Source organism: Ips typographus, linkage group LG1 (assembly GCF_016097725.1).
Source record: "Ips typographus isolate SLU linkage group LG1, UJ_Ityp_2.0, whole genome shotgun sequence".
NCBI lineage: Eukaryota > Metazoa > Arthropoda > Insecta > Coleoptera > Curculionidae > Ips > Ips typographus.
The window spans coordinates 30,733,212-30,760,392 of record NC_138422.1 but is presented as its reverse complement, the minus strand read 5'-3'; the positions used below and the strand labels follow the sequence as shown (position 1 = coordinate 30,760,392).

The following is a 27,181-nucleotide window of genomic DNA, read 5'->3' as shown; positions in this document are numbered from 1 at the left end:
ATCTATTAACATACAAAAGTACACAACCAACAAATTTATTACTCCTATTAACAAATAATAAAATTTAAACATACATAAAAATTAATCACATTATTGTTACAGTCAAAGCGATTTTTTCAATTTCTTTTTTTCGGTTTGAGTGAACTTGAAGGGCATATTGACTTCCCGGTAGGCTAACGGGTTCTCCGTCTCCCTTTCTTCAATATCTACTTCCAGTTCTTTACTACTGGCAGCTTCTACCGCTTTACCAGTACCGTAATAGATATCTTCGTTGTAAATTCGGTCTTTTCTTCGATAAGTTCCGTGTAACTAAAAAAAAAAATATTTGAAATACGGTCCTGCGTGAGAAACCAACCTACCTTGTCCCAGTAGGAAATGTTGAAAGCAAAATTAACGTGGAAGTATTGGTGATGGTTGTCGTGAAATATGGCATCGGGTTGCCATGGTTGCCACCAGTACGACTTGAAGTTGACACCGGAATGGTCGAGAATACCATGGTAGTAGGCATAGAATGCTGAGGTGTAGAAGGGCACTGCCATATGACAATATTTATTCAGTCAAACAATGTTAAAAATTGGGATCAACAGCACTTACACCAATGAACTGGAACCAAAATCAATGGACTAGCCAGAAATAGTTGAATGTGGATGGATTCAACCGGATGGATTGCAGTAACCGAAAATGCAGTGGGTTGCTTGTATCTGTGGTGCAATTTATGGAACCGTTTGTACAGAAAAGGCATGTGATAGATGCGGTGCAGCCAATACGTCATGTAGTCCTGCAGTTTAACACCCTTTAACTTATTTTTTTCTGTTAGAATAATGTGGTAGTACCTGATACATGAACACAAAGGGAAACTGTAGCAGGAACCATATCCAACCATACTCGTCAAATTGATAGTACACGGTACTGTAGCCGCCATTAGCGATGTAGCAGGCGAGCACTGAACTCATTGTAGCGTTGAGGAATAGAGTGGTGGAACCCCAAAATATTTCGTCCTTTTCCAATTCGGGGGAGAGCCATTTTTGCGGTTGACACTTCCATTCTTCCGCTTTGTGTCTTTGTCTCACGTAGTAGTACCACTAAAAAAATTGAGTAAATAAGTTGTCAAATTTAGAATAGGTGAACGTAGTATAGTTCTGTAGAGTCTTCCAGATGGTACTAGATGTTACAGGAATAGTATACTACTACAAGATATGCTTAATTATATCTCTTTCAATATACCAAACACATTAGTTCAAATTGATATAATGTGACAAATAGTGCTACTATACTAAAATATCTTCTATTCTACAGAAAATTTCTTAAATCTCTCAGAAGTTTTGGAGAGCTCTGAATGAAGCGTTTACATTTTCTAACAAATAATGCACTGAATAATTTTTTATTATTCTTTATATAAAAAAAAAATGAGAGATTTTAAGACCCTGAAATAATTGTGTTAAGTAGCTAAGATACTTAAAAAAAATCATAATTTAATTGATGGTCAAAATACTCGAGAAAGCAAATATAATTTTATTAAGAGGTCTTATTTATACAGGTGTGGTAAATCCAAAACCGACCATAGGAAAACCGTGTAACGGACAGAGAAACGTAGATAATTGCATGCGCGGGACAAAGACAGAAAACGAAAAAAATATCAAGTAGGCCATATTTTCAGCGCGCTGTCGCCAAAATCCACTCCGTCGACAAAATTAATTTAATCATGGATTTTCACCATTAATAATGGATTTTGGCAACAGCGCGCTAAAAATATGGCCTACTTGATATTTTTTTCGTTTTCTGTCTTTGTCCCGCGCATGCAATTATCTACGTTTCTCTGTCAGTTACACGGTTTTCCTATGGTCGGTTTTGGATTTACCACACCTGTATAGATTTGCTTCAAAAAAAGCACAACGACAAAGAGCTATGACTTTCGTTTTGTTTTAACAACAATAGAAAAGTAAATTGTGCAGGTTTTTCCAACATCAGTTTTTATTAACATATTATCTTTAAGGAGCAACTTCACTTGACAGTTTAAAACAGTGACTTTTGTTATACAGATAATACCGCTGTATTTCAATCGGAGGTTTTACATACAGGTGTTCTTATCTGCAAGATTAAAAAATTGCAAAATGATTTCAATTTGAATTTTCGGTGAATGGAAAAGTAAATATCCGATACATTTTCATACAATGTATCAGATAATTCAAATTTGAACTTGAAGATTGCCGGTAAAGTTCAAGTATCCAGGTAAATACACGTGGAAAAATGATTAGCTTAAATTGTACGTTAGTTTTGAATAACGTAGATTTTAATCAAGAATGTAAATTAGACAAAAAAGCTGCTGGAAATGACAAATAATGAGGAGGATACACTGTGTATCTTCAGTATCACCAAATAAACCACATTAAAAAATCTATAGTTAAGGGTTTCTAGACATTATAGGTATACTTACGTGAATGAATCCCCCAACAACGAAATACATTCCATAAGAGATTAACAGGGACGGCCACCAGAAACTCCAGAGATTGTTCAGTTTTACTGTTTTTAAAGTCAAATCCGTCCATGTGAGAGTGTGGAAAGTTTCGTTGTTTTGTTGATACAATCCAAACTGTCTGGCTAAGTGATATCCTACAGCTATCCAGTCACCTGAGAATTTACGTATTGTTTTGTTAATAAAACTTGAATAACTACAGTGAAATGCTGAAAAATGTAAACATGAAGAAAAACCGAATTAAAACCAAATACGTTAGTTATAGAGAAATGATTTTGTAATGATCCATTTTCGGTTGCTATCGCTTCTAGGTTTTATAGCAAAACCATTTAGATGTGTGACCGTTATTTCAAGCAAACTTGAACCAAAATCACATTTGTGTTTTTTTAAGTAAAGTTTTGTCAATATAGAGAGAGTTGGAAAACAAAGTATTCTAATCCTGGTTAAGATGGACTTATCCAGGATCTAGTATCTTTAGTTGAAAAGGCCAGTTTTATAGGTTATCGTATTTAAAGTCAATCTGAAGTTTAATTGGAAAATGTCAATGTTATTTTTAAACCCAGATTAACCTATAAACGTCAGAATTTTACTTGTTTCTACAATTATGCGAGCTAAATATTTGAAGCTAATTTCAACAAGGATTACATTATTGGTTTATTCTCGAAAGAAAATAACATTTTTATTAAATTTAATATGCACAGAATGGATTTTTCCAAATATAATCACTGTAGATAGTAAAACAATGACAGATTAAACGTTGTTAATAATTTTAGATGATCCAAGCTTATTTGTTTTTAAAATTGCACTATTAAAATCAAGTAGAGATGCTTCTTAAATAAAAGACAAATTTACACATTTGAGTATTTTATGAGAGTATTATTAAAATGGATACATTACCATTAATTGAAATTCCTAGCAGGAAGACAGCAATCGTGGCTATAATTTTGGCAAGTTTATCCGGAATAACATTCCACACTTTGGAAATCTGCTTATCGTACTTTTCGGTCCAAGTCACGGCCATTGGATCGTAAAATCCCGTTCCATTCTGTTCCTTCTTCTTACTATCGCGTTTCTTCTTCATTTTCTGCGAATCCTGTAGGCAAATCACATCACACTCACACCGCAATCACATTCTGGGATCATTCAACCTCGATTTTCAATATTAAACCACGTATCGATAACTTATTGAATTATTGAAGTATGTAGATATCGATTCCGGTTGCCAAGACGTCACTCGTTCGATTAATGACAAATATTATAATTTTATCTTTGCAAGTGACCATTCTTTATCACACTTGAAAAAAACGTTTAAATTGTTCTTTTCTGACTGAATGTGAGTCAATAACAAATTCATCGTTATTATTATCGGTTATTATGCAATTACTTGATAATTCCGTGCAAAAACATTGATTCAGAAATATGGGCTATTAATTCGCAACGAATGCATTACTATCATCCAAAGTTATTCAAAACATGGGCGATGTTTTGGTTTGATTATCAGTAAACAGTTAAATTGAATCACTTTTGTCTGAATTGGTTTACAAGTCTTTAACTCAGTCTAAAATTATAAAATGAAAAATAATCAACTTACGAGTACTTTATTTCGCTGTTTTTACACCCAATAATGTAATTGACTTAATAGAAATCATACATACTTTACATTCTATTACAAGTCGAAATAAAACTGAATGAACAACGGTTCTCGGACTTAAATACTTAAACTGTGTAAGAAACATTGCTATACGCATATTACATGTTTATACACTTAATAATTATTATTTTAATTGTTGCAAAATTAAGTTTATTCATACCGAGTGACTCCGGAGATGGAAAGGGTGGTTGATAATTTTGTTTTTTTTTATATTAATAAAAAAAAGCCATTTGTTCATAAATCTATTGAGCAAAATTAAGAGAGTGAGTCGTTTAACTCAACACCAGAAAATTTATGTGTTTAAAATTTAGTTTCTTTGAAGAAAATTGGGATACAACCGTAAGCGAAACTAGACCTTATTGAATTTTTTGAGAACCGTGGCCCATCACATTTTTTACCCTACAAAACAAAAAACCCTTATCAACAATATCTTTAGTTGTCTAATTTGTAAATTACATAAGACTATCACAGAATACAATCAAACATCTGCAACGATCGCGTTATGACTTCGTCTTTCAGACAGGACTCCATAAACTCTTCGATGGTGATGACGCCGTCCTGGTTTAAGTCTAGTTTTTTGAACACCCTGTCTATTTGTTCCCGAGCCTTTCTGTCCTCTTCCACCTGAAAACGATCACAGGGTATACAAAGCATTTTGGTATCAAAAGATGTTTTAAGAGAACGCTGTTTAAAAGGTCACAAGTAACTTTTTGTCAAATAATAATAATCTAAAGGGTGATCAGAAAAAAATATTAAACTAGTGTATTTTGGATGAATTATTAGTCACGAATCGCATATTCGCACTGTATTAATACCCTTGGCAGATTTTTCACTAAGCAACGAAAAATCCCTGATGATGAAAAGATAGAGATATAGAAAAGAACTGATGAAATGAAACACACAAGTTACCAAAATCCAATTAACGCACAATACTAGGTCTGTTCGTAAAGGCAATTTCAAACTGGTTTCTAACTAATAATCGGAAAATGTGAGCTTTTATTGGTTGAATGCACACGTGACATTGACATTTTCTGGCTAATGGCCAATAGCTGGACATGTTTCTCTGATTATTAGGGATTCTTTCTGCGAACAGACCTAAAAAATTGAGTAAACTGCAATACTAAACATTTTGACAGAAAAACTAAAATATTCTTATAATACATTGTATAGTGACAAAAATCTGTCAAAATAAGTTTAGTTGGAAATCTGGAAAATTATAAGAACTTTGGCAAATTTGTATTATTAGGTACTTTCTAAACTTGACTGTATAATACCTGATGCGTTCTTCTTCCCATTAATTCGTGTACAGCCGTGACAATTTCGGACAACTCTCCCCTACTAATACAGCCATCCCCGTTGATATCGTACAGCTTGAAGGTCCATCTGAGCCTCTCGTAAACGCTGCCACGTAGCAGTGTGGATAAAGTTATCAACAAATCCTAAAAAAATTTTCATTAATCGACAGTTAATATAATCTGTAGAGTCTGGAAAGTTTTACCCTAAAACTAATCGCTCCGTTACAGTTTACATCGAAGGCCTTAAACACGTAATGGGCGTACAATGTTGCATCTGTAACGAAAAGTCTTATTTATTGTTTTTTTGTTAATACTGAAGAAGATTTTCATAGAAGTCAAAATGATGGCAGGTAATTAAAAAGGGACGTCACTATTATCCCACACCATACACTACAAAAAATTGTTGTTAAAGTTTAATTAGTCACTTTACGTTATTGATTCTCATAGAAGAGTTGTTGGATTAAGGTAAACGTTGATGATAAACTGATAGAAGATTAAAAACTGGTTTATTGCGCAGCAACGTAAAAAAAAATTGGGACATCCTGTAGTGATATACTCAGGGTGTCCAAATTGGGAATTGCTGTCAGTATTTTCAACACAGTTCTCCTTTGAGGTTTCGTGTACACTTACTTCCATGTGGGAAGAACTTGGAGTAAATATCTTTAAAACTATCTTCGTGGACTACACCTTCCGGACATTCCTGCAAGAAAACACAGTTAGAACATACAAACAATTACTAGATTGGGACCTACAGTTTTGAATCCTCTGTACATGATCCGGATTTCTTGCCGTGTAAACTTGGTCAGTCTACATAAATCCTCTAAAGCCACAGGGATCGGTTTTGGGATTCTGGACGGTTCAATTTCGAACACTACCTCCTCGATGGGACTGTCCGAGGGCGTGGCCATTGTTTGTTGGTTAGTTTTTTAATTACAAATAACCCATAAGGTGATTATTAGGTTGGTTTTGTATATATTCCAGGCTGGTTTTAAATAAATGGTATAATTTACATTGTCACGTAAGGTCTGGACTTGTTTTGTGCAGTAAAGATTATTCGGTCGGATAAGTGAGGTTTACGAGACCATACAATGGTTTGTCCTTGGTTTGTCGTGACTATTCACCTGCAAAGAAGAGAATTGTTTTTTGTCGTTTAGAAAACAATGTTTTCGGTCAAATTAATGCTTTTAGAATGCTACAAAACGAGAATAATGCTTTTTCTCATTTACCGGGGTCAGAGTTATTCTTTTTTAAAAAATGCAAGAAAAATATACACTGCCAATCAGAAATAAAAATCAAATCATGTTTTTCAGGAAACCTACCTAATATTTTAGAGCAAATTCCGTTGTATTTCAGAAAAAGTGAGCCGACAAAAGAAAGTTTATAGGCATACTGCTTTAAAATACAAATCTAACTGTTTTATTTAAAACTTTTGTCAGGTAATACAATTGCTGCTCTACTAACTTTAATACACGTAGGTACTCGACTTTAAATATGCTGGAAATGGTCCAAATTTGCTGCTCTCCAAAACTTCTATCTGCTAAAGTTTCAATGCACTTTATGGTAATTAACAATGCCGACTCCCAAAGAAAGACAAAATATACCTAAGAACAAACATGGAAAAAAGAAGATAAAAAAAAATTCAAAAGATACACGGTTTAAGTTAAGTTAGGTTAGTGTACTAGTCTAAAATAAGGGATAAGATAATAATCCCTAAAGGGCATAAAAGCAGTTTTACTTACAATTTTCTAGTATCATATAAACTGCCCATGGAAAAAATTATTCACATTTTACAGGGTGAATGTTGTCGTTTTCGAGATATGTATTTACCATTGAATATTGAAATTTTCAATATTTGAAAGGCTGTAGCAGTCAAACGGTTGATGTTAAGACAAAACGGTTGCATGTGGTTATCATAATGCTCAGTTTTCTGAAAAATATATTATTAGCTTATTTTCAATTTTGTTTTGGTTTAGTAAAGAAAATTGATTTGAAAAGTCCAAATAAGTTTTTCTGAAACTAAAACTGTCACTTTTTTTGTTTTCATTGAATTGAACTCCATGTAATCAATTCAAGAATTAATCCATGTAAATGTAAAAAATTGTTTTTTGTCTTATATTACAAATAACTAAAAAATGTATACATTGAACAAGAAAGTGAATGAAGATTTTGTTAATTTAGGATGCAAATCAGGGCTTTGAAGTCTGCTACAAAAAAATCTTATTGGTTTACCCTGTATATAAAAAAAACAGAACCTTAAACTTTGATCTTAATCAATTTATTATCCAAATAAATCCTCATAATGCATGCATAATTGTTTTTTTCCGTAATTTGTATATTATCGCACCGTCTCAATCTTAAAGTAATTAATTTAAGTAGCAACCTTAAGGGAAAAATGCTGCATTGCCCTTTAAAAACGTCAAACGGTCCTTTGTACGTGTATTTATAACTTTTCAGCGCCATTGAAATAAAAAACAAACGAGACACGGTTTAATTGTGGGATTCTAGGTCACTTGGGAGTCACTCCAACACACACTCAAGTCAGACAGAAAAGTGAATGGAAAGCGTATGGAAGGGAGGTTTGAGGGAGTGTAAATGCTTGTGAAAGGTTTTGACAGAGTTTTATAAATAAAACAGTGACCACTCACCTCATTTTAACTAGAGTGCACAATTAAGAAGTTTTCACTGAATGTTAAGCGGGAAAACTTGCAAATTGATCAGGTGGAAGCGCGTGATTTTCCGGTTAGACCAGCCGATTCCGGACTCTGAACAGGAACGACGTGCCTGCAGGACTCCAAATGGAACGCATGCGTTCTCCTTCCTGCATTGAACAGGAGAAAGCTTGGAAACTTAATTTATCGATACAATTTCCCATCGCACTTATTTGCAAAAATACCAAGAAGAGCTATTTATGTAACCAGTTACGAAAAGCCCCATTTTGGGGAAAGTCCTACAAACTAAACACACAATCAGATATTCAAATTATTTATTTAAAAAGTAATGTACTTACAGGGAAAAACCCGACTTTCCGTACTTGTTAGGTAAAATAGCTATTACCACAGACAAACTGTGCTATTACCCACAACCAGTTACGAGCCATTCGAGTTAAAACTTGAAATCAGTATTTGCTCTTTGTGGATTTGTATTTTTTGTACTCGCTAAAAAAATCCTAATGGCTTTCTCGGTTATGGATAAAAGTTTTCTGGTTCTTTGATGCATAAATTACCTAGTAATGAAGTTTGAAAGAAATTTAATTTAAAATTTTACGTGGAATTTACATTGTGAATGAAAAATCGATAAACAATTTTACTAGCGCATTTATTTTTATAAGGATTTCTGTGACACTGTAAAAAAGATCACCTTGAATAAAAACATTATTGAAGAAACCATAGAGAATCTTGTATGTCGTCATATTTAGCAATTTCCAAACTGTTTTGTGAGTTAATTCTTCTGTCTAAAGAAGAAAGTTTGAAGCCATTAACTAATAATCCTGAAGGAGGTTCAAAATATAAATTAAAACGTTGGAGAAACTTAGAATTTGATTTGATTCAATAGGTCTTCAATAAATAATAGCTCGTTTGTAGTATTTAAAAAAATTATTTATTAAAAATAATTTCAGTCTCTTTATACACTCATTTTTACAATCGGAATACGTTAGTACTAAAAGTAAATTCGAATTTTCTAGACTAAAGCGCTATGGTTTTTTAAAAATTTGTATCACGGTCCGGTCTCCGAAAACCCGAATGTCCACTATGTTGGCTACTCGCACGTCCATATCCGTATCCGCCATTGTTATACGCGCTCCATTGTCCATTCCATTGGGATCTCCAGCTATCGTACAGGTTGGCCGTACTGTTGTCGTAGACTGAACCGTTATGATTTCTCTACAAAAAAATACTTAAATTTATGATCGTTAATAGAAGGGGCACGTCTCCACATAACCACAGGCCGTTAGGGAGTGGCTTAAACATGTGACATGCATGATTAAGTTGGTGTAGCATTTAAACTTCAATTTTAAGTTAAACTGTAAAATCTCAATGCTAATTTAAGAGTTTAAACTACATATAGAAGTTCTTTTGGAAGAAATTGCTTCTTCTACAGCATACACACTCATTCAAGTAAAAGTTACGTAGGGCGTGGCTTAAAAAGTTAGCATCCTTAATTCTTGGTCTGGTCACGCCTTCCAGTGTCACTACCTGATTAAATGGGTGGAGCTACTGTGGAGCTTTAAAAAATTGCTTTTCATGAGAAGCTGCTTAACAACATCGAGATCAAGTGAAAGGCAAAGTCAGATACACGTCGTTATGAGCCACTCCTTTTGAAGTGACCCTCAAGTGGGTGTGACTTGTTGAGTTTTAGTCACGCCTCAATTGTGTGGGCGTGGTTTGTAAACAGCTTCATGGATACACACCTTTTTTTGCGGTTTCTGTTCATAGTGATTGTCACTCCATACGTCCTCCATATTGTAAAAATCATCCGCCCCGTAATTATCCATACCGCCCATGTGGTTTTTGTTCAACTCGTTCAACATATCTTCAGTCAGTGGCACTGGAGTCTTTTTGGCGCTTTTATGACGGTTGAACAACTAAAATTTTAACGATAATTCCATTGCTTTGACTTAGTTATTACAGCAACTTACCACAGAAACTCCGAATATTATGACAAACAGTAGGGAAGCAAGACCGATTACTATGACCGCAATTGCCCATTGAGGTAGCAGGACATCATCAGCGTATCCAACTGTTGGATATGGGTTCTTGGGGATCACTAAACGAAAGATTCGTATCAACTGAAAAAATCAATAACATTGTAAGGACCTACCGATGAAATCTGTGTATTTAGTGTCCACTTCAAATTTTCCTAAAGTGAGTTTCTCAGCTTTGCTTTCATTTAAAGACTTTCCTTCACGATTCGAAGATTTGCTGGCAATATCAGTCAAAGACTCGTGGAACAGTCGCTTGATTTCCTGGGTGTTGACCATTTTTCCCACTTCGTTGAATTCCACCAAGTAGTCGACTAAAATGCTTCCTTCACTACAAATTAAACAATCCTACTGAACTTCCAAATTGACAAATATTGAAATTGTAAGTTATTCTATTAATAATATCTCGACAGAGAAATATATTATTTTCAAAATTTGCTGATTTGTGCTCATGTGACAATACTGTCTTGCGAGTGTATCATTGTGACATTTATCCTCCAAACCAACTTTACCAGATTAAAGTAGGTAATTCGCAATTTAAAGAGAGTGAGATACAAACTGCACTGTTAGAGATTTACAGAAGATTCCCAACTAGCAATTTTTTGTTTTATTAGAATTGCGGCAACGTTTTCTTATAAAACAGCATAAGCTTATGAACATTTTAAAAACAACTACTCGATACTTATAAACGCAAAATTGGCACCACCTTATAAAACATTGTGATTGAATAAAAGCTGCAAAATTAACTCCAAATAGCTTATAAAATACATATATAAACATTATTAATACCACTATAAAATCTTAACTGCGACTTCTATAGAACAGTTTTTGTAGTTTCCACAGCCACTGCTATACAGCAGGAACTCTAAAACAATAATGTAATTGCTTTTTAACAGTTTTATACAAGTTTATTTGACAGTCGTTATAAAACCGATGTGTGTAGTGAATTTACTTTAATGAAACGGTTTTGTTTTTAAAATGTATTAAGATAGCTGCAAAATAATTTTTGCATTATAAACGCTTTCTGTTTATCTACTAAAAGGAATCACGAACATGGAAGCCAAGATGGGGACCAGGTCCGTTTTACAAACAGACGCCATACTGATAAACTCTCAACTCATGATGTGAGTGCTTTTGCGTAGTGCTTACCCTCTTTTACAGTGCGAACGAAATTTTTCTGTGAATCATATATTATGTTTGTGACAGATTTTTATCGGGCCTCACGACTATGTTAGTTTAATAATTTTCTTAGCAATATTGTAAAATTAGAGGTTAGGTTTTTAAATTTATTTTTCAACAAAAAATAAGTGATAATAATTTTATCAACACTTTCTTATTAAGTTATCGTTTCATCTTCAAAAACAGTAGAAACCATGTGTGTTTATTAGTTTTATTTAATATTTTTTATTTATAACCCCTTAAACTATTAAAACAAAATGGCTCCATTTTATAAAACAGTTATGCACTCAACGTAGCTTTTCTGTGACAAATTAGTAAACAAGCAACATTTATAAAATGATAATAAAACAAAGATGTCACAGAACAGAGAAGCGGAACCCATAACGCAGGTCTGGCACTGGCTTTTTTTCAATTGCAATATCTTGCTTTTTCAATGTCATTGGCGATGGAAATTGCGAATCTTAACGAATTGACTTTGCAAATAAAAAAGAAAATCCGCCATGAACAATCGTTCGGTAAAGTATATTTTAAATTACAAAATAGTATTTTTCATTAGGAGTACAAAAATAAGGGTTTTTCCGTTCACGTATGACCAATTCAGATGTGAGGCGAAGCCGAACACCGGAAGTCACGCAAAGCACGGAAAACCTATTTTTGGATTAATTATAAAGGATAATTTTCATTATACTTCTTTAAAAACGAAGGCATAAAAACCAGACTTAAGAAAAAAAGACTTAAAAATGATATTCTTGTTCATATTTCGCCTTAGATTTCTCTGGCAGTAAATTTGCGTTTGACTGTGCCACTTGTTTTAAGATGTATTCTGGAATATCGGAATTATCTTCTGAGTATATTTTAATATAATTGTTGGGAATGACTGACATCTAATTGATCATTTCTATGACTGTTTTAAAGTAGTTCAAAGGTGATTTAATTGTGGTAAGTTATCACTGTCAGGCAATGTCTATAAAAATTCAAAAAATACTTCGGAAATATATCAAAATATTCCAGCATTTACATATTAAATGATAATGCAGGTTTGTGCTAAATATTTGTCGGCTTATAAATTGTCTTAAATTTAATATATTGTGCTGTACGTTTCTATTTTAAAGCCATTTTACTCAGCATTTTAATTCAGCGCAAAAAAAATCCGTGCGGGCGCACAGAAAAACGCGTTGTCCTAATAGAGATGAAAATATAGAGGGTTTTCAAAGAAGTATAATAAAAAGCATTTTCCCATTACATAAAGCAGCTGTAATTGTAATAGTAAAAATAAAAAGCAAACGGCATATTCAAAATATTTGCCTGCCATCAATTTCATATCGTCATCTTATTTTTGTTTGCTTTTTTTCATATTTGAAAGTTTTGAGATGGCGATACGAGAACACTGGATACGGCCCTGTTCGGCCTATTACTCTGTTTTATAGAAAAAACAGTAATAATAATACAACATAACCTAGGAGTACGAAGTCTTGAGAATGTGTTAAAGCAATCTTAATAAAAATGGAGGGAGATTTATTTTATAACGGAGTTCAGGTAGCTCTACACGACAAAAGTGTCGTAATTTGGTTTTAAAATGTTAGGCATAGGCAACTAAAAAAACCCGCCAAACGATAAACCTAACCTCTAAATTTGTCTGAATAAATGTGTAAACATACTATATAATTATTATTTTTTTCAAATATTTGGGCACTGCAAGATGGAAGTGCTTCATTATCACTATTATCAGCTACTGCAATCCCTTGAGTGCTATTCTTCCTTGCAAAATAAAAGCTTTTATTATGCATAATACTTTCATAACGCAGTTTTACTTTTCTGCGAAACGCTCCACTTTTTTTAATTTTTTTCCAGTTTGATTTTTGATGTTTCATTTTCAGCTTCATAATAAAGTATATCATTTTAATATTATATATTATATTTTTTACCACGTACTTACTAAGATAAATTGTGTTCAGCTATAAATTATTTACACAAATACAAAATAATTTATTTAACATAACCACATTTTAGTGTACAATAACCTTCAGAAAAATTGTTATAGTGAACATCTTAATAGAATATTTTAATTAAAGCGGCAAATAAAATACGTATAAAATAATTTTAAAGCAATGTCAGGTTAACAACACAACACGCTTATAAAACAACAATGAAACAGTTATGAAACTATACTAAACGACTGCCAAATAAAATAATTCTATAAAAACGTCGAGATAAATTATAAAATAATTGTATAGCAAAGTTAGACAATCACACAATGTCCTTTATAAAATATTATTGCAACAATTTCGAGAAAGTTAGCTGAAATGTTTTATAGTGGTGCAAGTAAAGTAGCTATAAGTTCTTTTGCGATTTTATAATAATAGTTTTATTAGATAACCATAATATTTGTCATGGAAATGTGGTGGTAATAATTTTATAATGTAGATTTTAAGCCAACACAATTTAGTTCCAGGTGAACCTTTTATAAAATATATAAATCACAGGAAAACTTTTACATAATGGTAATAAAATATTTTTGTCACCAAAACTTCCAATTTTAAAACAAGTTTGCTAGTTGGGTTGATTCATAAGGAATTGAGAAACTTAATAGGTACTAATTAACAGCAAAAGTAACGAGCCACTTACCTAAATCCATCAATTCTGATTTTAGTGTACCACTTTTTCAAAACTGGTGAATTGTTGTAAATACTTTCCAACTGTAACAAAATTGACAACGTTTGGTTTCGTATATAACTTCTTCAGACCAACATTACCTCAGACTGTACACTGTTAGCTAAAATTTGGTATTCTTTGGTGTTGGGGTCGAGCAGTTCGGGCACCCATTTAGCCCCGCCTACTAGTTTAATAGTTCCTGCCAGGTCGCAATCGTCCGAACACACTCCTGCACAACAAAATGATTCATTTAAATATTCCAGGAATCAGGATTATCCAGACAAATTAATAATCCGCGGTTTTGGCAAACGGAATAATACACGTTTCATGGTTGATTAATGACGCGTGGTTATTGATGATTTTCTACTTATACAAAGGAGGGAAACGGATTAGTTTTCTAGGCTTGGATTATCTAGGTTCAGCTATATTTAACCGAAAGTTGTACTGACCTGGGGTAGTTGGTCTCGGCGTTGTAGTCGTTGTGGTGGTTGTGGTAGTAGTGGAAGACGGTTCCGTCACCGCTTCAGTTGTGGTGCTGGTATGAGCGTGTCTAGCGGCTTCCAGAAGTTTTTCTATCGAAATGGGGGTAGTTGATGGAGTAGGCCACCCTGTAAACTCGGTACTCGCCCTAAAATTAAAAATTCGTTGTAGAATATATGCAGAATCAGGCTCCCAAAGCACTAAATGTTGGTATGTATACAAGAGGGTCCAAACTTCGTTTCAAAAACCACTCTAGAAAATATTTATATTTGGTTTGAAAATTGGAATATCATTCACTTTTATTGAAATAATAGGAAATTGCCAAAACAAAGGAGAGAATCCAACACGACAAAACACCTCAATCAAAACGAACAAAAACTATACATAAAAAAATTCTTTTAACTGAACATATAAACCATCCAATGGATGTAAAATAATGAACACTGGTTCTGACCTGACAGGCCATCCTTTTTGTATGGTAGGCACTGTAACTTTGTTGACCTCTTCCTGTTGTGACTTGGGGGTAGTTAACCGTGATGCCGACTTCCTGCTACCTCCGCCAGGTCTGCTGGGAAATACCACCTTGAAAGTGCTGGCAGTTGAAGACACCGCGGGTGCACTAGCAACATTATCAAGTTAATGCCTTCAATTTAATATAGACAGCTTGGATACTAACCTGGTGGTGGCTGTAGGAACTACCGGACTGACGGTGGAGTTGTTGCTGTTATAGCCTGGTGGTAAAAGGTTGGCAGGAATGTTTTGACGGCCCTTTTCTACCGCAACTGCAGCTCCTGCAGTCGTTGCTGGAAATCATAGACAGTTGAATTACAATCTTTTGTTAACAATTTTAAAGGCACCTTTGGGTTTACTGAATCCTTTCCTGTAACCTGGAGGTAAGAGGGCACTGATATCATCCACGGGCACCGCTTTGGCCAACAACCCCGACTTCTCTGTCGTTTTGGGTGGTTTGTAACCTGGTGGCAGCAATAAACTGATATCTTCCACAGGTTTGGCTTTGTTAAACGTGCTTTCGCCTGAATTTGCGGGTGGTTTATAGCCAGGCGGCAGTAGGGCGCTTATATCGTCTACTGGTTTCGCTTTTGCTAAAACTCCTGAAGGTTTATAGCCTGGAGGTAGTAAAGCTGAAATGTCTTCAATAGGTTTGATTTTGGGTGGGAGAGTGCTTGAGGGAGCTTTGTAGCCAGGTGGTAAAAGAGTGTTGATGTCTTCTATTGGTTTGGCTTTAGCAAGGATCTCCTTCAAAGGTGCTTTTTGGGTTGTTGTTAAGGAGCTTGGAGGCTTGTAACCAGGTGGCAGTAGAGCACTAATATCGTCAACTTGCTTTACGTTCTTTAAAATTCCTTCTACAATTTATCACACAATTAATTGACATATAACTGAGTTATAGCAAGTTTTTTACCAGTAGTACCACTTTCAGTGGGTAATTTGTACCCAGGTGGCAGCAAGGCACTTATATCCTCCACAGGTTTAATTTGGTCTAACAAGTTTAAAATTTTCTTGGGAGCAGGCGCTTCAGTGACCACCCTGGTAGGTTTGACAGGCTTCGTGTCAGTCTTCTTTGAAGCAGGTCTTCTATTCCCCGGGTCGTATTTCCGTATATTCACCTGGGGGTAGGGTTTCTTCGTCGTAGACGGAGTAGGAGCTGTTGTTGTCGTTGTCGTCTCGGGTTTGGTCGACATGGTTTCTTCTATTAGTGCAATATTGTCGTTTTTAAATCCACCTAAAAAACCAAAAAAACAAAAATGTACCAAACTAGTAAGAATAAATACCAATGAAACGTAGAGCTCGATAGTTGTCACAGTTCAACTTAATCACTATGGTACATTTCTACTTCATCAAGACATTTTCAGATCTTAGTAGTCTGTGGAACTAAACAAAATGTAAATAAATGTGGTAGTACTAATACTACATCTTGTAATTATTATGTATTTTCATATTATGTAATATTTAAGTGTATATTTTTAGAAGATTTCAGGTGTACCTATTCCAAAATATTATTAATAATAATTAAACATCAAAAAATCGTTTTACTTTAAATCCCGCTCTAGTTCGGTGTATAGGTTGACCACTCCTACCTGTTAGTAATCCACTGTATAGATCTGACTGGACTCTATCAAGTTTGTCAATCAAACTTTCCGTTGACGTTTTAATTTTGGTTGACGTAGAGGCAACTACAGTGTAGTTATCTGGAACAGTTGGTTCTGTCACCACGTTGACAGGTTCGTTTAGCAGTTTTCTCCTTTCATCCTGGTCAACTGACGAAAAGGGGATGTAGTGCGCTCCAGAAACGCTGCGACTAGTTTGTACCTATTTCAAATACAAATTTAATATACATTTCCTGTAGAGTTTAAAAAATAATATACGTACAGAAGCGACCACAATCCAGGAATCTGTGGAGTTTTCAGGAGTATACCTCATGGTGGTATCAGTTGCGTTGTTCAAAGATTCCATCAATACAACAGGAGGAATTACAGTGTTGTTTACTATAGTTTTACTGGTAACTACGGAAACTACGAGCTGTGGCAACTCTGCCTGCGCTTTGTTGTCATTTCGAATGGTGGTTTCTTCCATTTCTTCGAATTCGTTCGAATGGCTCGTGTTTGGCGGTTTTGCGGTTAAAACTTGGTGGGTTTCGTTCTTCAGTCTATCTTCGTCGGGTAACTGAAAAAAATTTATGAATAATGTTTTTGCGTGTCACTAAAAATAAGTAAAAGTCGTTCGCGAATGAATAGTGGTTGATGGCAATTTAATTGGAAAAACTCGATATTAGATGGTTAGATCATAGTAGCAGAAAAAACTGCCTTAATGTGTCAAACTTCATAAATCTGGTGGTTAACTTGTTCCAACCAAACCAGAGCCTATTTTAAAATAAAGAAAAGTTTGACCTTAACAGTCATTAATGTAAATTTGTAAATGATGTGTTCAATTTTACCTCCTCTTCTTCCTCTTCATATTCCTCGTCCTCTCCTTCTTCATCTTCATACTCTTCCTCGCCAAGCTCGTTGTTTGCCTTATCTTTAGTGTCATTTTTCGGTTTCACTTCATCAACCATTTTGCTCCTGCTTTCTTGCTCTTCCGGCTCGTCCACGTACTCTTCTTCTTCATACACATCTTCGTTTTCAGTCTGGTCAGGACTGTCGCGTTTATTGAAGTGTCCTTCCAGTTGATTGGTATCACCTTTAGGAATCACGGGGTTCACTCTGGTGTGCAATTTTTCTTTAATTAAATGTTGTGGAGGGTTTAATCGCGAATAATCTGGACGATGAGTTGATGGTATTACATAATCGTTAAAAGGGTACGGAACACTGGGTTGGAATGTTTGTCTAGAGTTGACGAATTGCTGGTATTGAGGTAGGGTGTGCTGCAAATGGGTTGGTAGGTCAGAGGTTTGCAAGTCCCTGGGTACGAAGAAACTCCCTCTATTTGGTTGGTAGTACTGTAGCTGCGGGCTAGTGAAATACTCTTCAGGGTTCTCCTCACCCACAAAATATTTTTGACCTGAAACATTTCATAAGTGAGTCACTGTGCGAACCTTGAAGCTATAAAACTAACAGTCCAAAATGTCAACTAGTTTTCAGTAGTCACAGTTATTTAGCGGCATACCAATGTGTTTAGTATGGTAAGGCGTGTTCCAGTTTCATTGATGTCGGGAAGAATATTAATTGATTAGTTTTTGTTGGGCAACTGGTTAATTACATGCAACGACATTGGATTATCTGCCACTTACATTATTACCAGTCTTCATGGTTTTATATTGATGACTAGCAATTTGATATTTTCACGCAATTGACTGCTGGTTATAACGGTGGTTCATATATTAATTTCTCCTCGATGGAATCGATTTCAACAGACAGTTTGCATATACGTGCTGACTGTTATTTGTTAATAATAATCGGTTGGGAAATCGCGTTTACTCTTAGACGCGGTCATGTGTATAGTTTGCGATCGTTGGTTACGAAGTTTGCCTGATAGATTTCTATTTGTTATTTGTTCAACTGACTAAGAAAAATACCAATAAAATTTCATGCCAACCAGTAGTCTAATAGATTCTATATGTTTTTAGCTGTTTGGGGATTTAAAAGATACTTTAAAGAACTATTATTTTAAGAGTGTGTTCTTATTTACTGAGCAGGTAAAGGGAAATACGCAACTCTGATAGAGAAACCAAGTACTTAACAGAAATTGAAAAAAAACATAAGTGTTAACAGCGAAATTAAAACAATACACAAATTAAGAGTTTTTGGGTCTGTAAACAATTAGGAGGGTTATACTGTTACCGTTCTCAACTAAGAAATTTAATAGTAAATTTGACAACATTTTCTTCAACATTTTTCTATTTTAAAAACAATGTATCATTTTACGTATTTGTCTGGTTACGTCAAAGTCACTTAAACCCGAATAAATCCCTTTGGTATAAAATGTTAATTATTGGCTACTTTTTTATCTGGATAATTGGCAAAATTTCCACAATTGCAGAGTTCTTGTAAATACTTTTTTGTAGGTGGGGTGTCTAACATTGCAAATCTACGTAATTACACAAATTTCAGTGGAATATTCGGGGGCAATACCACAAGAGCTCAGATTTATCCGGATAATTTTTGTGCTTGTCTTAGAACACTTTCTTTTTGGTGTAACTGCACGAGACCTGTTGTAACTAAATCACGAGAGCGCAGCTCGAGTGATTTTGCCAAACAGGTCGAGTTTTGTACCATAAAGAAAGTATGAGAAGACAAGAGGAAAAATTATCCTGTTCAAAATCTGAGCTCGAATGGTATTTGATAAGACAATTCCATGAATATAAACAATAATATCATAAGACTGCGACTGCCTTGTACTGGCAGAAATACATTTTTCTGGTTCTTTTGATTTTCTGCAGTAGAACTCTATCCGAAGCGAGCCATAACCAAAACAATACGATTAAAAATCAAAATTGACAGTGCCAGCAAAAATCTAAAGGTGAGAAATTGCAACAATAGAAGTGTAGTGAAAATCCGTGGAAACCATGAAATCAACAGCAAAATTTATCCGATTTTTTTATCCGCCAGCAAACTCTCTTCCTTCCTTATTAGCCGATAGCAAACCGTGTTTTGATGACGTATATATGGCATTTTTTGTACATGAGTGGAATTGTCGCTAAAATTGCAACCTTTTTGACCTAAACAAGTGATAAACAACGACAAAATGTTCACGGATGTCCACTCAGCAGTACTAGCGGAATTGGCGCTCTTGATGGACGTTTTGTACCACTATATCAATTCGAGTCAACGGCCTTCAGTTCTGTAGTAATTCTAATCACGATTACTATTAAATTGTTATAAAATTGAAAAAAAACCTTAAAGGTTTTGACTGTTGAATGCCTGTTTTCACACACTTACACTACTACAATACGATTTTGAGATACAAAAGCTCTTCGAAGAAGTAATTTAGTAATCACCAGATTTCAGAAGAAACTCGAAGAAGAAGGTGTTGCAGGTGTGACGATTTTAACCATAAACTTTTTAATTCGTTATAGATTAAACATAGGAACTATTAAACTCTGATCATAATTAAATTCGAAAATACTTCAATTGGGAGATCAAAGAGTGTCAAAGGTTTATTGAACATGGGTTTCCAATTCATACCATTTATTCATAAACTGATGTAACTCAGATTTAAACCTATAAATTAAGATGATAAAAAATCCCTCCTTTTTGTCTATCACTATAGTCTTTTCTTTAAGTTAAGGTGGAATGTTAAACTAATCAAAATTCACCAACACTCGATTATCTAATAATCCATTCTTCTTCGATCGGATTAACTTGCAATGCTATAAACATAATCGGCAAACCTTAATTGATATCTATTTTATTAAATAATCCGTACTTTTATGACTGGATTAACTTTCAATGACATAAACGTAATCGTTTAACTAATTTACTGATATCGACCATCTACTACACTTCAGAAGCGTCTGTAAACAAATACAAGCTGCTTCAGAAGGCTTTTGGATCTTAATTACGTTTTAATTACTGATTGTAATCTGCAGTAGGTACTGTATAAAGTTAATAGACTATCAACCTTCATAAATTTGTTTTTTTCCTCCAAATCAGATACACGTATTTTCGTCGTAAATCACGCAAAACGGTACTTTAATGGCGTCAACAAACTAAAAATTCCAAGCAGGGGTCATTGACAGCTGACCAATGAGACAAAAGGGCATTCATCACGTCATTTTAATCTCGGCACGAACTTGTTGGGAACTTATCACCCTTTTTGTGCGATAGTGGTATTGACTTTTGGCATTTTAAGCAAAGGAAGGCCGATTACTGGGCGCGGTCTTGGGTTCCTCGTAACAAGAACCACCTTGAAAACGTTTCGATGCGATAATAATAAAACGCGCAAAGGAACCTGTTGTTGGTACCGGTTGTGAAAGCACCAAAACAAAAATTGTTCTACTGCACCACACGGAATAGAAAATGTGCTACTTAATGGTAATTTCCTGCTAAAATCGCATCATTTTACGACTATTAATTACAATCTGGTTTATTATTATAATTATCTGTGGATGGGTGACTAAAACACTTTCAACACTATAGTATAACCTAGATCAAGCGAATTGGTAATTTGGGGTCACCTGGTATACTGTGGCAAAATGAATTACCAAACTAGACCAAAATTGTACGGTTAGTCATTTCATTGATACACCTAAAGTTTATCTTGAGGTTTATATACAAATTAAACGTGAAAACTCTTTTATTTTGTCACTCTGGTAAGCACGAAACATGAGCTAATTGCTGATTGGTGTAATATTATATAAAAGGTTAATCAGATTTATATACTCCACCATGGACAATTAATTATATTGTTGGCCAAATTTCGTGTTTTTTTTTATATAAATCGCGATGGATGTATTATATCTCGTAGTAAACCACCCTGTATATCACTGGTAATACCATATTAGGGTTTTGAGTAGATTTTATTCTGGGTAAATGCAAGGTTGTCTTAATTTATTGATGCAAAAGTTATCTAATCAAAATGATCGGAAAAATGCTACAAGTAACTAAAGTTTTCTAATTTTGCTATATCTCATAAACGTGTCACCCACGGTCTGCATTTTTTTTCTTAATTTGCCACTAGTAAGTAAGTAAGGTATCGTATTTTTTGGCAAAACTTTGAAAGTGTCTTGTTTTTCCAATGTCTCAAAGACTGGAATTCTGACTATTGGTTATTTCAAGACAATTTCAACAGAATTATATAAGATTGTTGGATGAATATTAGGTTAGGTCTTTTCAAACCTACACTGGATGAAAATTTGCAAACACCGGTTTTTTGTTGAACTTAATTTTGCGTAATTTCAAGAATCTTAATGCTAATTCTACATGTGCAGAATTTGAGTAAATCGCAGCACTGTTTATAGTTTGTGATTGGTCAAGAAAAAGCAGCAAGCTGAAAGCTGCTTTTCTTGACCAATCACAAACTGTGCTAAAATGTATGCAAATGCTGCACATAAACTTAAAAAGCTTTAACATCAGGCAAATGTGTAGTATGTTTTCGTAAATAATTCTAAAAAAAACACTTGTGTACCTACATTGTTAAACCTTTAAATTACTTCAGCTAATTCTTGAGGTTTCATATTAATCGGTCATTGAATTGTGACCACTGGTAGTAAAAGAATTCCAAAAAGACAAAAACTACAGCAGTACGGTAAAGAGCTTGGAATTGCAACTTCATAATTGTCACTCTTTGTGCAAATAATCACCATTCCTGCTGGCAAAATTGCTTTTTATACAAGAATGTCCGAAAGGGAGTGGTTGCAGATTATTTACAAGGATATAAATAAACGTGTGTATACTCGGACTTTAATTTTTCTCATAACATAATCCCGCAATGTCTTTCAATTTTTTTCCCCTGCTGGTTGTTTTTCACCATCATAGCCTACGTATTAATTACATAGCACAGTCACATGGTAGGCGTCAGCCTACACCGTGCAAGAACATTGTCTAATTTTCGAGCAAATTGGTCCAGCCTTGATGGATTTTCAGCCCACCGAATGTAAAAGAACCAACTGCGATGATCGTTGTTGCATTACTACTGCAACTGGCGAGTTTTACGAACTTGATATTAGATTGTTCTTTTTCGTGTGTAACCTTCGCATAACAACCCAAAGGTTGGTAACCAGTTACTTTCACTTTTTACCAAGAACGTTGCCAGCCTGCAAGATACGCCAGCCCAGATGGGTTTGGCTTTGAAATTCAAACATTATAAAATATATGAGTGTTAATTTTTTAATGTCAATTTGATGATTTGCTTTCAGTTTATTCTTAGTAAATGCCGTAGAGATTTTTTTGCAAAATTTTGTAGTAAAACCAATTTCTTTTTACTGCCTTACCACTGTTATGTAATGAAGGCGTATCAAATTGAAACAAGTCATGTTTACTCCTTATTTAAATTTATCTCTCACTGAAATAGTATATTATATATAGTGTATATTTATTCATTCACCGAAAGATAAAAGTCTAGTTTATCTACATAAATAACAAAGTTTGATAGATACAAATTAATGAAATATTTTGAAGCTTTCTTTCTTTTCCCACATCTGAAAAACTCGAATACAGCCTTATTTTTTACAGTTACCATAACATTTTTTCTGATACTGTAATGGTACAGTTTAGTTTTTTTTAAGGGTCATTATTATGTTGCCAAATTTTTAATACCTATGTCTACTTCTTTGTATATCGATTGATCTTTTTATCTATCTCTTCCCTTATTTAAATCCGAACCTAATTCAGCATCAAAACACTTTTGAACTCCCTTTCAGAGAAATTCTAAATATCTTCTTATCTCAAAGTCTTCAGGACTTTCCGAGGGTTTTTCGCTTTATCCAGGTCTTCAGACACTCTCAATTATTGTATACAGAGTTTCCATTCTTTAGTTTTTGTAACTCTTAATGCTTTGTCCAGGTTTTTGAATTTATTTCTTTGAGCGTTCTTACCAATAACCGTCAAATCACTTTTCTACGAAAAGTCGACAGAGACTTAGAAGACTGTCGACTTTGCCCTTAAGACTCTCCAAAAGACCTTTGACCAGGATTCTGTGGCTCATAACGTTCATGCAGATAATTGCCTTATTTAAGTATACTTTGGGTAATCAAAGATTGAATTTTTTTAATTTTTGTTTAAATTCCTCAAAACTTGTTTTAAGGAGTTTTCATCCTTCAAGGTGTTCTTCGAGCAGTTTTTAAAGACATTGTCTAGGTTTTTAAGTGTTTAATGCGTTTATTATTCAATTCTTATAGTCTTTGTTATTGAGAAGAAAACTTTTGCAAACTTGACACTTTTAAATTAATTTGTGATTCAAAGTCAAATATTGTCTAGACAGGACAGAATGACATCGCAGGTTATTAACACCCGAAAAACGGATATTCTCAGGTAGTAAATATGCATAGGAATTCCCCTTGAAAATCAGTCTTCATTACTGGATGACACGTAAGTGTGAAGAAAATTGAGAAATACCCTACAAAGATACTCATAAAGGTTTTCACGACATTACTTGGAGTTATTTGTCATATGTTTTGTTACAATTCCCGGATCTCGGTTCACTTTATCGTTACACAATCAGGTTTTTATTGTTATTAGAGCAAAAAGTTAATAATAAAGTGACTGACTAATTACCGCCTTGGGATACCATTTGAGAGACTACTTTTGCAACAAAATCAACTCATCTCGGACGCGATCAATGACAGGATGTTGGCCAAGTTTGGCTATTCATTTTTCGGGTTTTGCAATCAATATAATGTGCCACTTAAGGTGGGTTTACATCGCGTAGTTAATTAATACCATTTTTTTGTTTTGCGCTGAAAGACAAGGTAATCCACTATAGCAATGTGTTACTGGTGGTTCACAAACAGGTTGACAACAATGTATATTTTACGAAGTAATTAAGAATTAACATTAATCAGAAATCAAATGATTAAAGTTGATGTATATTAATTACAGTTACGTTTATATCTAATATTTAGCAAATTTTAGCGTAAACTCGAGAACAGAAACTGCATTACTAAGATTTTGACAGACAATTTTGATTTGACAACTACAACTCGATTTTTTTGTGTTTTTTTCGAGTCTGATCTGTGTGCAAGTGCATCAAACAATCAAATCACAAAGAATCAAAGTAAAGCGTGGTAAAGCAGTTTACTAAACAAGGATTTAAATTTAATCCAAAATGTATTTAACTATATTAAGATCAAACCTAAAGCACTGCACAAGTGAAACAAATATATTTTTGCTTTATAGGTAGATACGACAGAATTTACATCTTTTCAGACTTTTAGTCAAATTCCTGGAAAGGAAAGGAAGAAATTCCATTGGACCACTGCTTATAAGCCCGGATAACTTTCATATTTCAGTTTATATTTTGTCATCAGATAATGAGATAATTCAATTAACATAGTTTCTAGGAACATCTTCCTTCAAGATATTCACAATAATGTTGTTCAAAATTAGGGATTGAATAAATATAGTAATAAATAATAATTAAATATTTAGGATATTGGATATAGTCTTTTTAATACCTAAATTATTAAAAATAACAAAAATAATTACGTTTGTCCACGACCAACCAATAATGTACCAATATTCAGCGTGTTGACAGAAGTTAAATGAAGGTCATATAGCGTTAGAGGGATTAATGAAGAGGAATAATGATCATTATTCCCTCTCGACCTAAAGGTGGTTGCACACCAAGCATAAAACATGGGATATGCGGTATTTCTTGCATGTAGACATCCACTTATGTCTTTGCAATTACTGCTAATTCAGAATACCATTTTCTTAACAAATACACCGCAATAACACAGTACAGGAGTTTGCCAAATCATTAGGTAAATTCCATAATTTATATTTGAAATATTTTTGGTGTATGACCGTCCTTAGTTCTGTGGTTTTTTAAGTTGACATTGACAACGTCAGTGCCCTTGTGGTCGTAGGCGGCAACGCTGGGGGTGCGTTCAGAAATAGGGCTGGTGTGCGCACCGTGGCCTTTGTCACATGCCACCATATAGTTATGTAAATAAATTGTTCACGTGATCCATTTTTTCCCAAATTCTGTCACGACTTGTACACCGACGGCCATTCTAAACGCGATCCTAATCGTATCGAGTTTGACATTTCAGTTGTTATGGCGGATTTGAGAGATTACCTATATTATTTATTATCTACATAAAAGAGTATCAACTTCTAATTTGCCTGCACTTGGCATTAGTGGTAATGGACAGTGGTCGTGGACAAAGTATAGTATTATCCTCGTTTTTTATGGCCATTAATCCCACGGGAGATTTGCGTCCCTCGCCTGCGGCTCGTGACGTAAACATCCCCCTTAGGGATTAATGGCTATCATAAAAAGCTCGTTGAATAATATACTATTAATTCATTAATAAAATACTATTCTATTCTTTATAAGTATTTGTTATTTAATTTTATCTTTAATAAATGTATGTCAATTTTGTTATGTGTGTCAGGAAATTACGTATTTACCCATGTTACGTACATGAAACTGCGAAGTATACGCGTTTAAAGACCAAAAACAGCGTTATGTCACCAGTACTTGTTACTTTCCCATACATTTCAGTTCATTGTGCAGTTAAATGGTGAAATGTTAAAGTACCTTGCCAATTGTTATTACTAATTAATATTACAAAATTGACTTAAATTATGTAAAATCTCACCTTTGGAGAAGCTGGCTAAACCAGCAAATACCACCAAAATCCGTATCGGAAACATGTTATCAAACGTTTCGGCCCTGTGATCATCCTTCAGGAACCGCACATTAAGTTGTTCATGGACACTTTTTTTGCTGAATTAGACACTGGTTATACTTTCACATTGATTTATTATGACGGCTGCATATGCACAACACGGATCGGTTGTAAAGTGAAACCGTTATCGGTTTAGGCTGTAAAAGTCGCGACAAAACTGAAGCCATGCAAAGAAACACCAAGCCAAGGATTTAGCGGTCAGAAGGCGGAATTAGTGGGGAACTTCTTGTGTAATTCCGCGTTTTATTCACTCAACTGTTGTTCTATGGGTTCGTGTATTACGCACCGGACTCACGACCCATGATCTATGAATAGTAAATTCGTACAAACTTAAATATTATACCTATACGAATAATACATGATATAGCGTAAGCATAAGAAATTAACGACATATAAAAAAATGCCATAAAATAAAGGTTTCTTTTTTCCTTCCTGAAATATTGAAATCTTAAGATTGTGCAACAATAAAAATGAATTTTGAAATGAGTTACATACACAAAAAAAAAGGTTAAATCCCGAGTGAAAATGAGTACCTAGTAATAATATTAAGGGGTAATTAAAAAATTATAGCAAAAATAGAGCAAGGAGGAGGGCAATGTTTTGCCCCTAAAAATATGGGCGTTTTAAGAACGTTTTTTCCCGAACATTGTTTGAAGGTTTAATAAGACAATTTTAAAACTGCTAATTATTAAAACTGACTATAAAACTCTAAACTTTTCTTCATGGTATATTTTCAAACAAAAAAAAAATGTAATTTTGACAAATTACCAAAAGTTTAACCAAAACCATCGACGCAATTGGTGAACTGCTTAGATGCGTTTCTGTATTGGCCCTTATACAGGGTGTATAAATAACTAACAGATGCAAACAAATAATTAAAAGGTGATTAGACGAGTTGTTTGATATGAACAATGTCCATTTGATCAAATCTTAGATGCTA

The 27,181-nt window shown here is 34.2% G+C and overlaps 3 protein-coding genes and 1 long non-coding RNA gene across 5 annotated transcripts; 1 reads left to right on the top strand and 3 right to left on the bottom strand.

Moving 5' to 3' along the window:
* Positions 1-19: 19 nt before the first annotated feature.
* Positions 20-4,203, bottom strand: LOC145731535 (uncharacterized). The gene is made up of 7 exons (XM_081983364.1): positions 4,065-4,203; positions 3,371-3,566; positions 2,435-2,628; positions 834-1,082; positions 595-778; positions 360-532; positions 20-309 (listed from the first exon to the last, which is right to left on the bottom strand). Exons 2-7 carry the CDS (start codon positions 3,552-3,554, stop codon positions 103-105), a joined length of 1,191 nt encoding a protein of 396 aa, XP_081839490.1. The 5' UTR covers positions 3,555-3,566; positions 4,065-4,203; the 3' UTR covers positions 20-102.
* On the bottom strand, positions 4,060-8,217 carry LOC145731620 (A-type potassium channel modulatory protein KCNIP1). Of its 2 annotated transcripts, XM_081983495.1 has the most exons (7): positions 8,065-8,215; positions 7,159-7,346; positions 6,172-6,540; positions 6,050-6,119; positions 5,623-5,693; positions 5,399-5,563; positions 4,060-4,748 (listed from the first exon to the last, which is right to left on the bottom strand). In XM_081983495.1, the coding sequence occupies exons 3-7, from the start codon at positions 6,325-6,327 to the stop codon at positions 4,590-4,592; spliced, it is 621 nt and encodes a 206-aa protein (XP_081839621.1). In that variant the 5' UTR covers positions 6,328-6,540; positions 7,159-7,346; positions 8,065-8,215; the 3' UTR covers positions 4,060-4,589. The 2 variants fall into 2 exon arrangements, with proteins under 2 accessions (XP_081839621.1, XP_081839614.1); XM_081983488.1 differs by lacking the exon at positions 7,159-7,346 and having other exon boundaries at positions 8,065-8,217.
* Positions 8,218-8,993: 776 nt separating this feature from the next.
* On the bottom strand, positions 8,994-27,132 carry LOC145728132 (uncharacterized). The gene is made up of 15 exons (XM_081978193.1): positions 26,152-27,132; positions 17,383-17,948; positions 16,818-17,111; positions 16,526-16,757; positions 15,850-16,170; positions 15,287-15,793; positions 15,106-15,232; positions 14,884-15,048; positions 14,399-14,577; positions 14,051-14,178; positions 13,923-13,993; positions 10,238-10,449; positions 10,056-10,183; positions 9,828-10,001; positions 8,994-9,300 (listed from the first exon to the last, which is right to left on the bottom strand). Exons 1-15 carry the CDS (start codon positions 26,204-26,206, stop codon positions 9,121-9,123), a joined length of 3,339 nt encoding a protein of 1,112 aa, XP_081834319.1. The 5' UTR covers positions 26,207-27,132; the 3' UTR covers positions 8,994-9,120.
* LOC145735006 (uncharacterized) lies at positions 18,828-19,781 on the top strand. The gene is made up of 2 exons (XR_014179569.1): positions 18,828-18,947; positions 19,573-19,781. It is a non-coding gene; the product is annotated as an uncharacterized LOC145735006 (long non-coding RNA).
* Positions 27,133-27,181: the final 49 nt, after the last annotated feature.

Excerpts from the sequence above, each read along its gene's own strand:
- LOC145731535 (XM_081983364.1), bottom strand. The coding sequence starts at position 3,554 with ATGAAGAAGAAACGCGATAGTAAGAAGAAGGAACAGAATGGAACGGGA. Across the intron at positions 533-594 it reads TTTGGTTCCAGTTCATTGGT|TGCCCTTCTACACCTCAGCA; the intron begins GTAAGTGCTGTT and ends GTCATATGGCAG. Across the intron at positions 310-359 it reads ACATTTCCTACTGGGACAAG|TTACACGGAACTTATCGAAG; the intron begins GTAGGTTGGTTT and ends TTTTTTTTTTAG.
- LOC145731620 (XM_081983488.1), bottom strand. The coding sequence starts at position 6,327 with ATGGCCACGCCCTCGGACAGTCCCATCGAGGAGGTAGTGTTCGAAATT. Across the intron at positions 5,694-6,049 it reads CAAGTTCTTCCCACATGGAA|ATGCAACATTGTACGCCCAT; the intron begins GTAAGTGTACAC and ends TTTTCGTTACAG. Across the intron at positions 4,749-5,398 it reads TGGGAAGAAGAACGCATCAG|GTGGAAGAGGACAGAAAGGC; the intron begins GTATTATACAGT and ends GATCGTTTTCAG.
- LOC145728132 (XM_081978193.1), bottom strand. The coding sequence starts at position 26,206 with ATGTTTCCGATACGGATTTTGGTGGTATTTGCTGGTTTAGCCAGCTTC. Across the intron at positions 14,179-14,398 it reads GCCGAGACCAACTACCCCAG|GAGTGTGTTCGGACGATTGC; the intron begins GTCAGTACAACT and ends TTTGTTGTGCAG. Across the intron at positions 10,450-13,922 it reads ATCAGAATTGATGGATTTAG|TGAAGGAAGCATTTTAGTCG; the intron begins GTAAGTGGCTCG and ends TTTAATTTGTAG.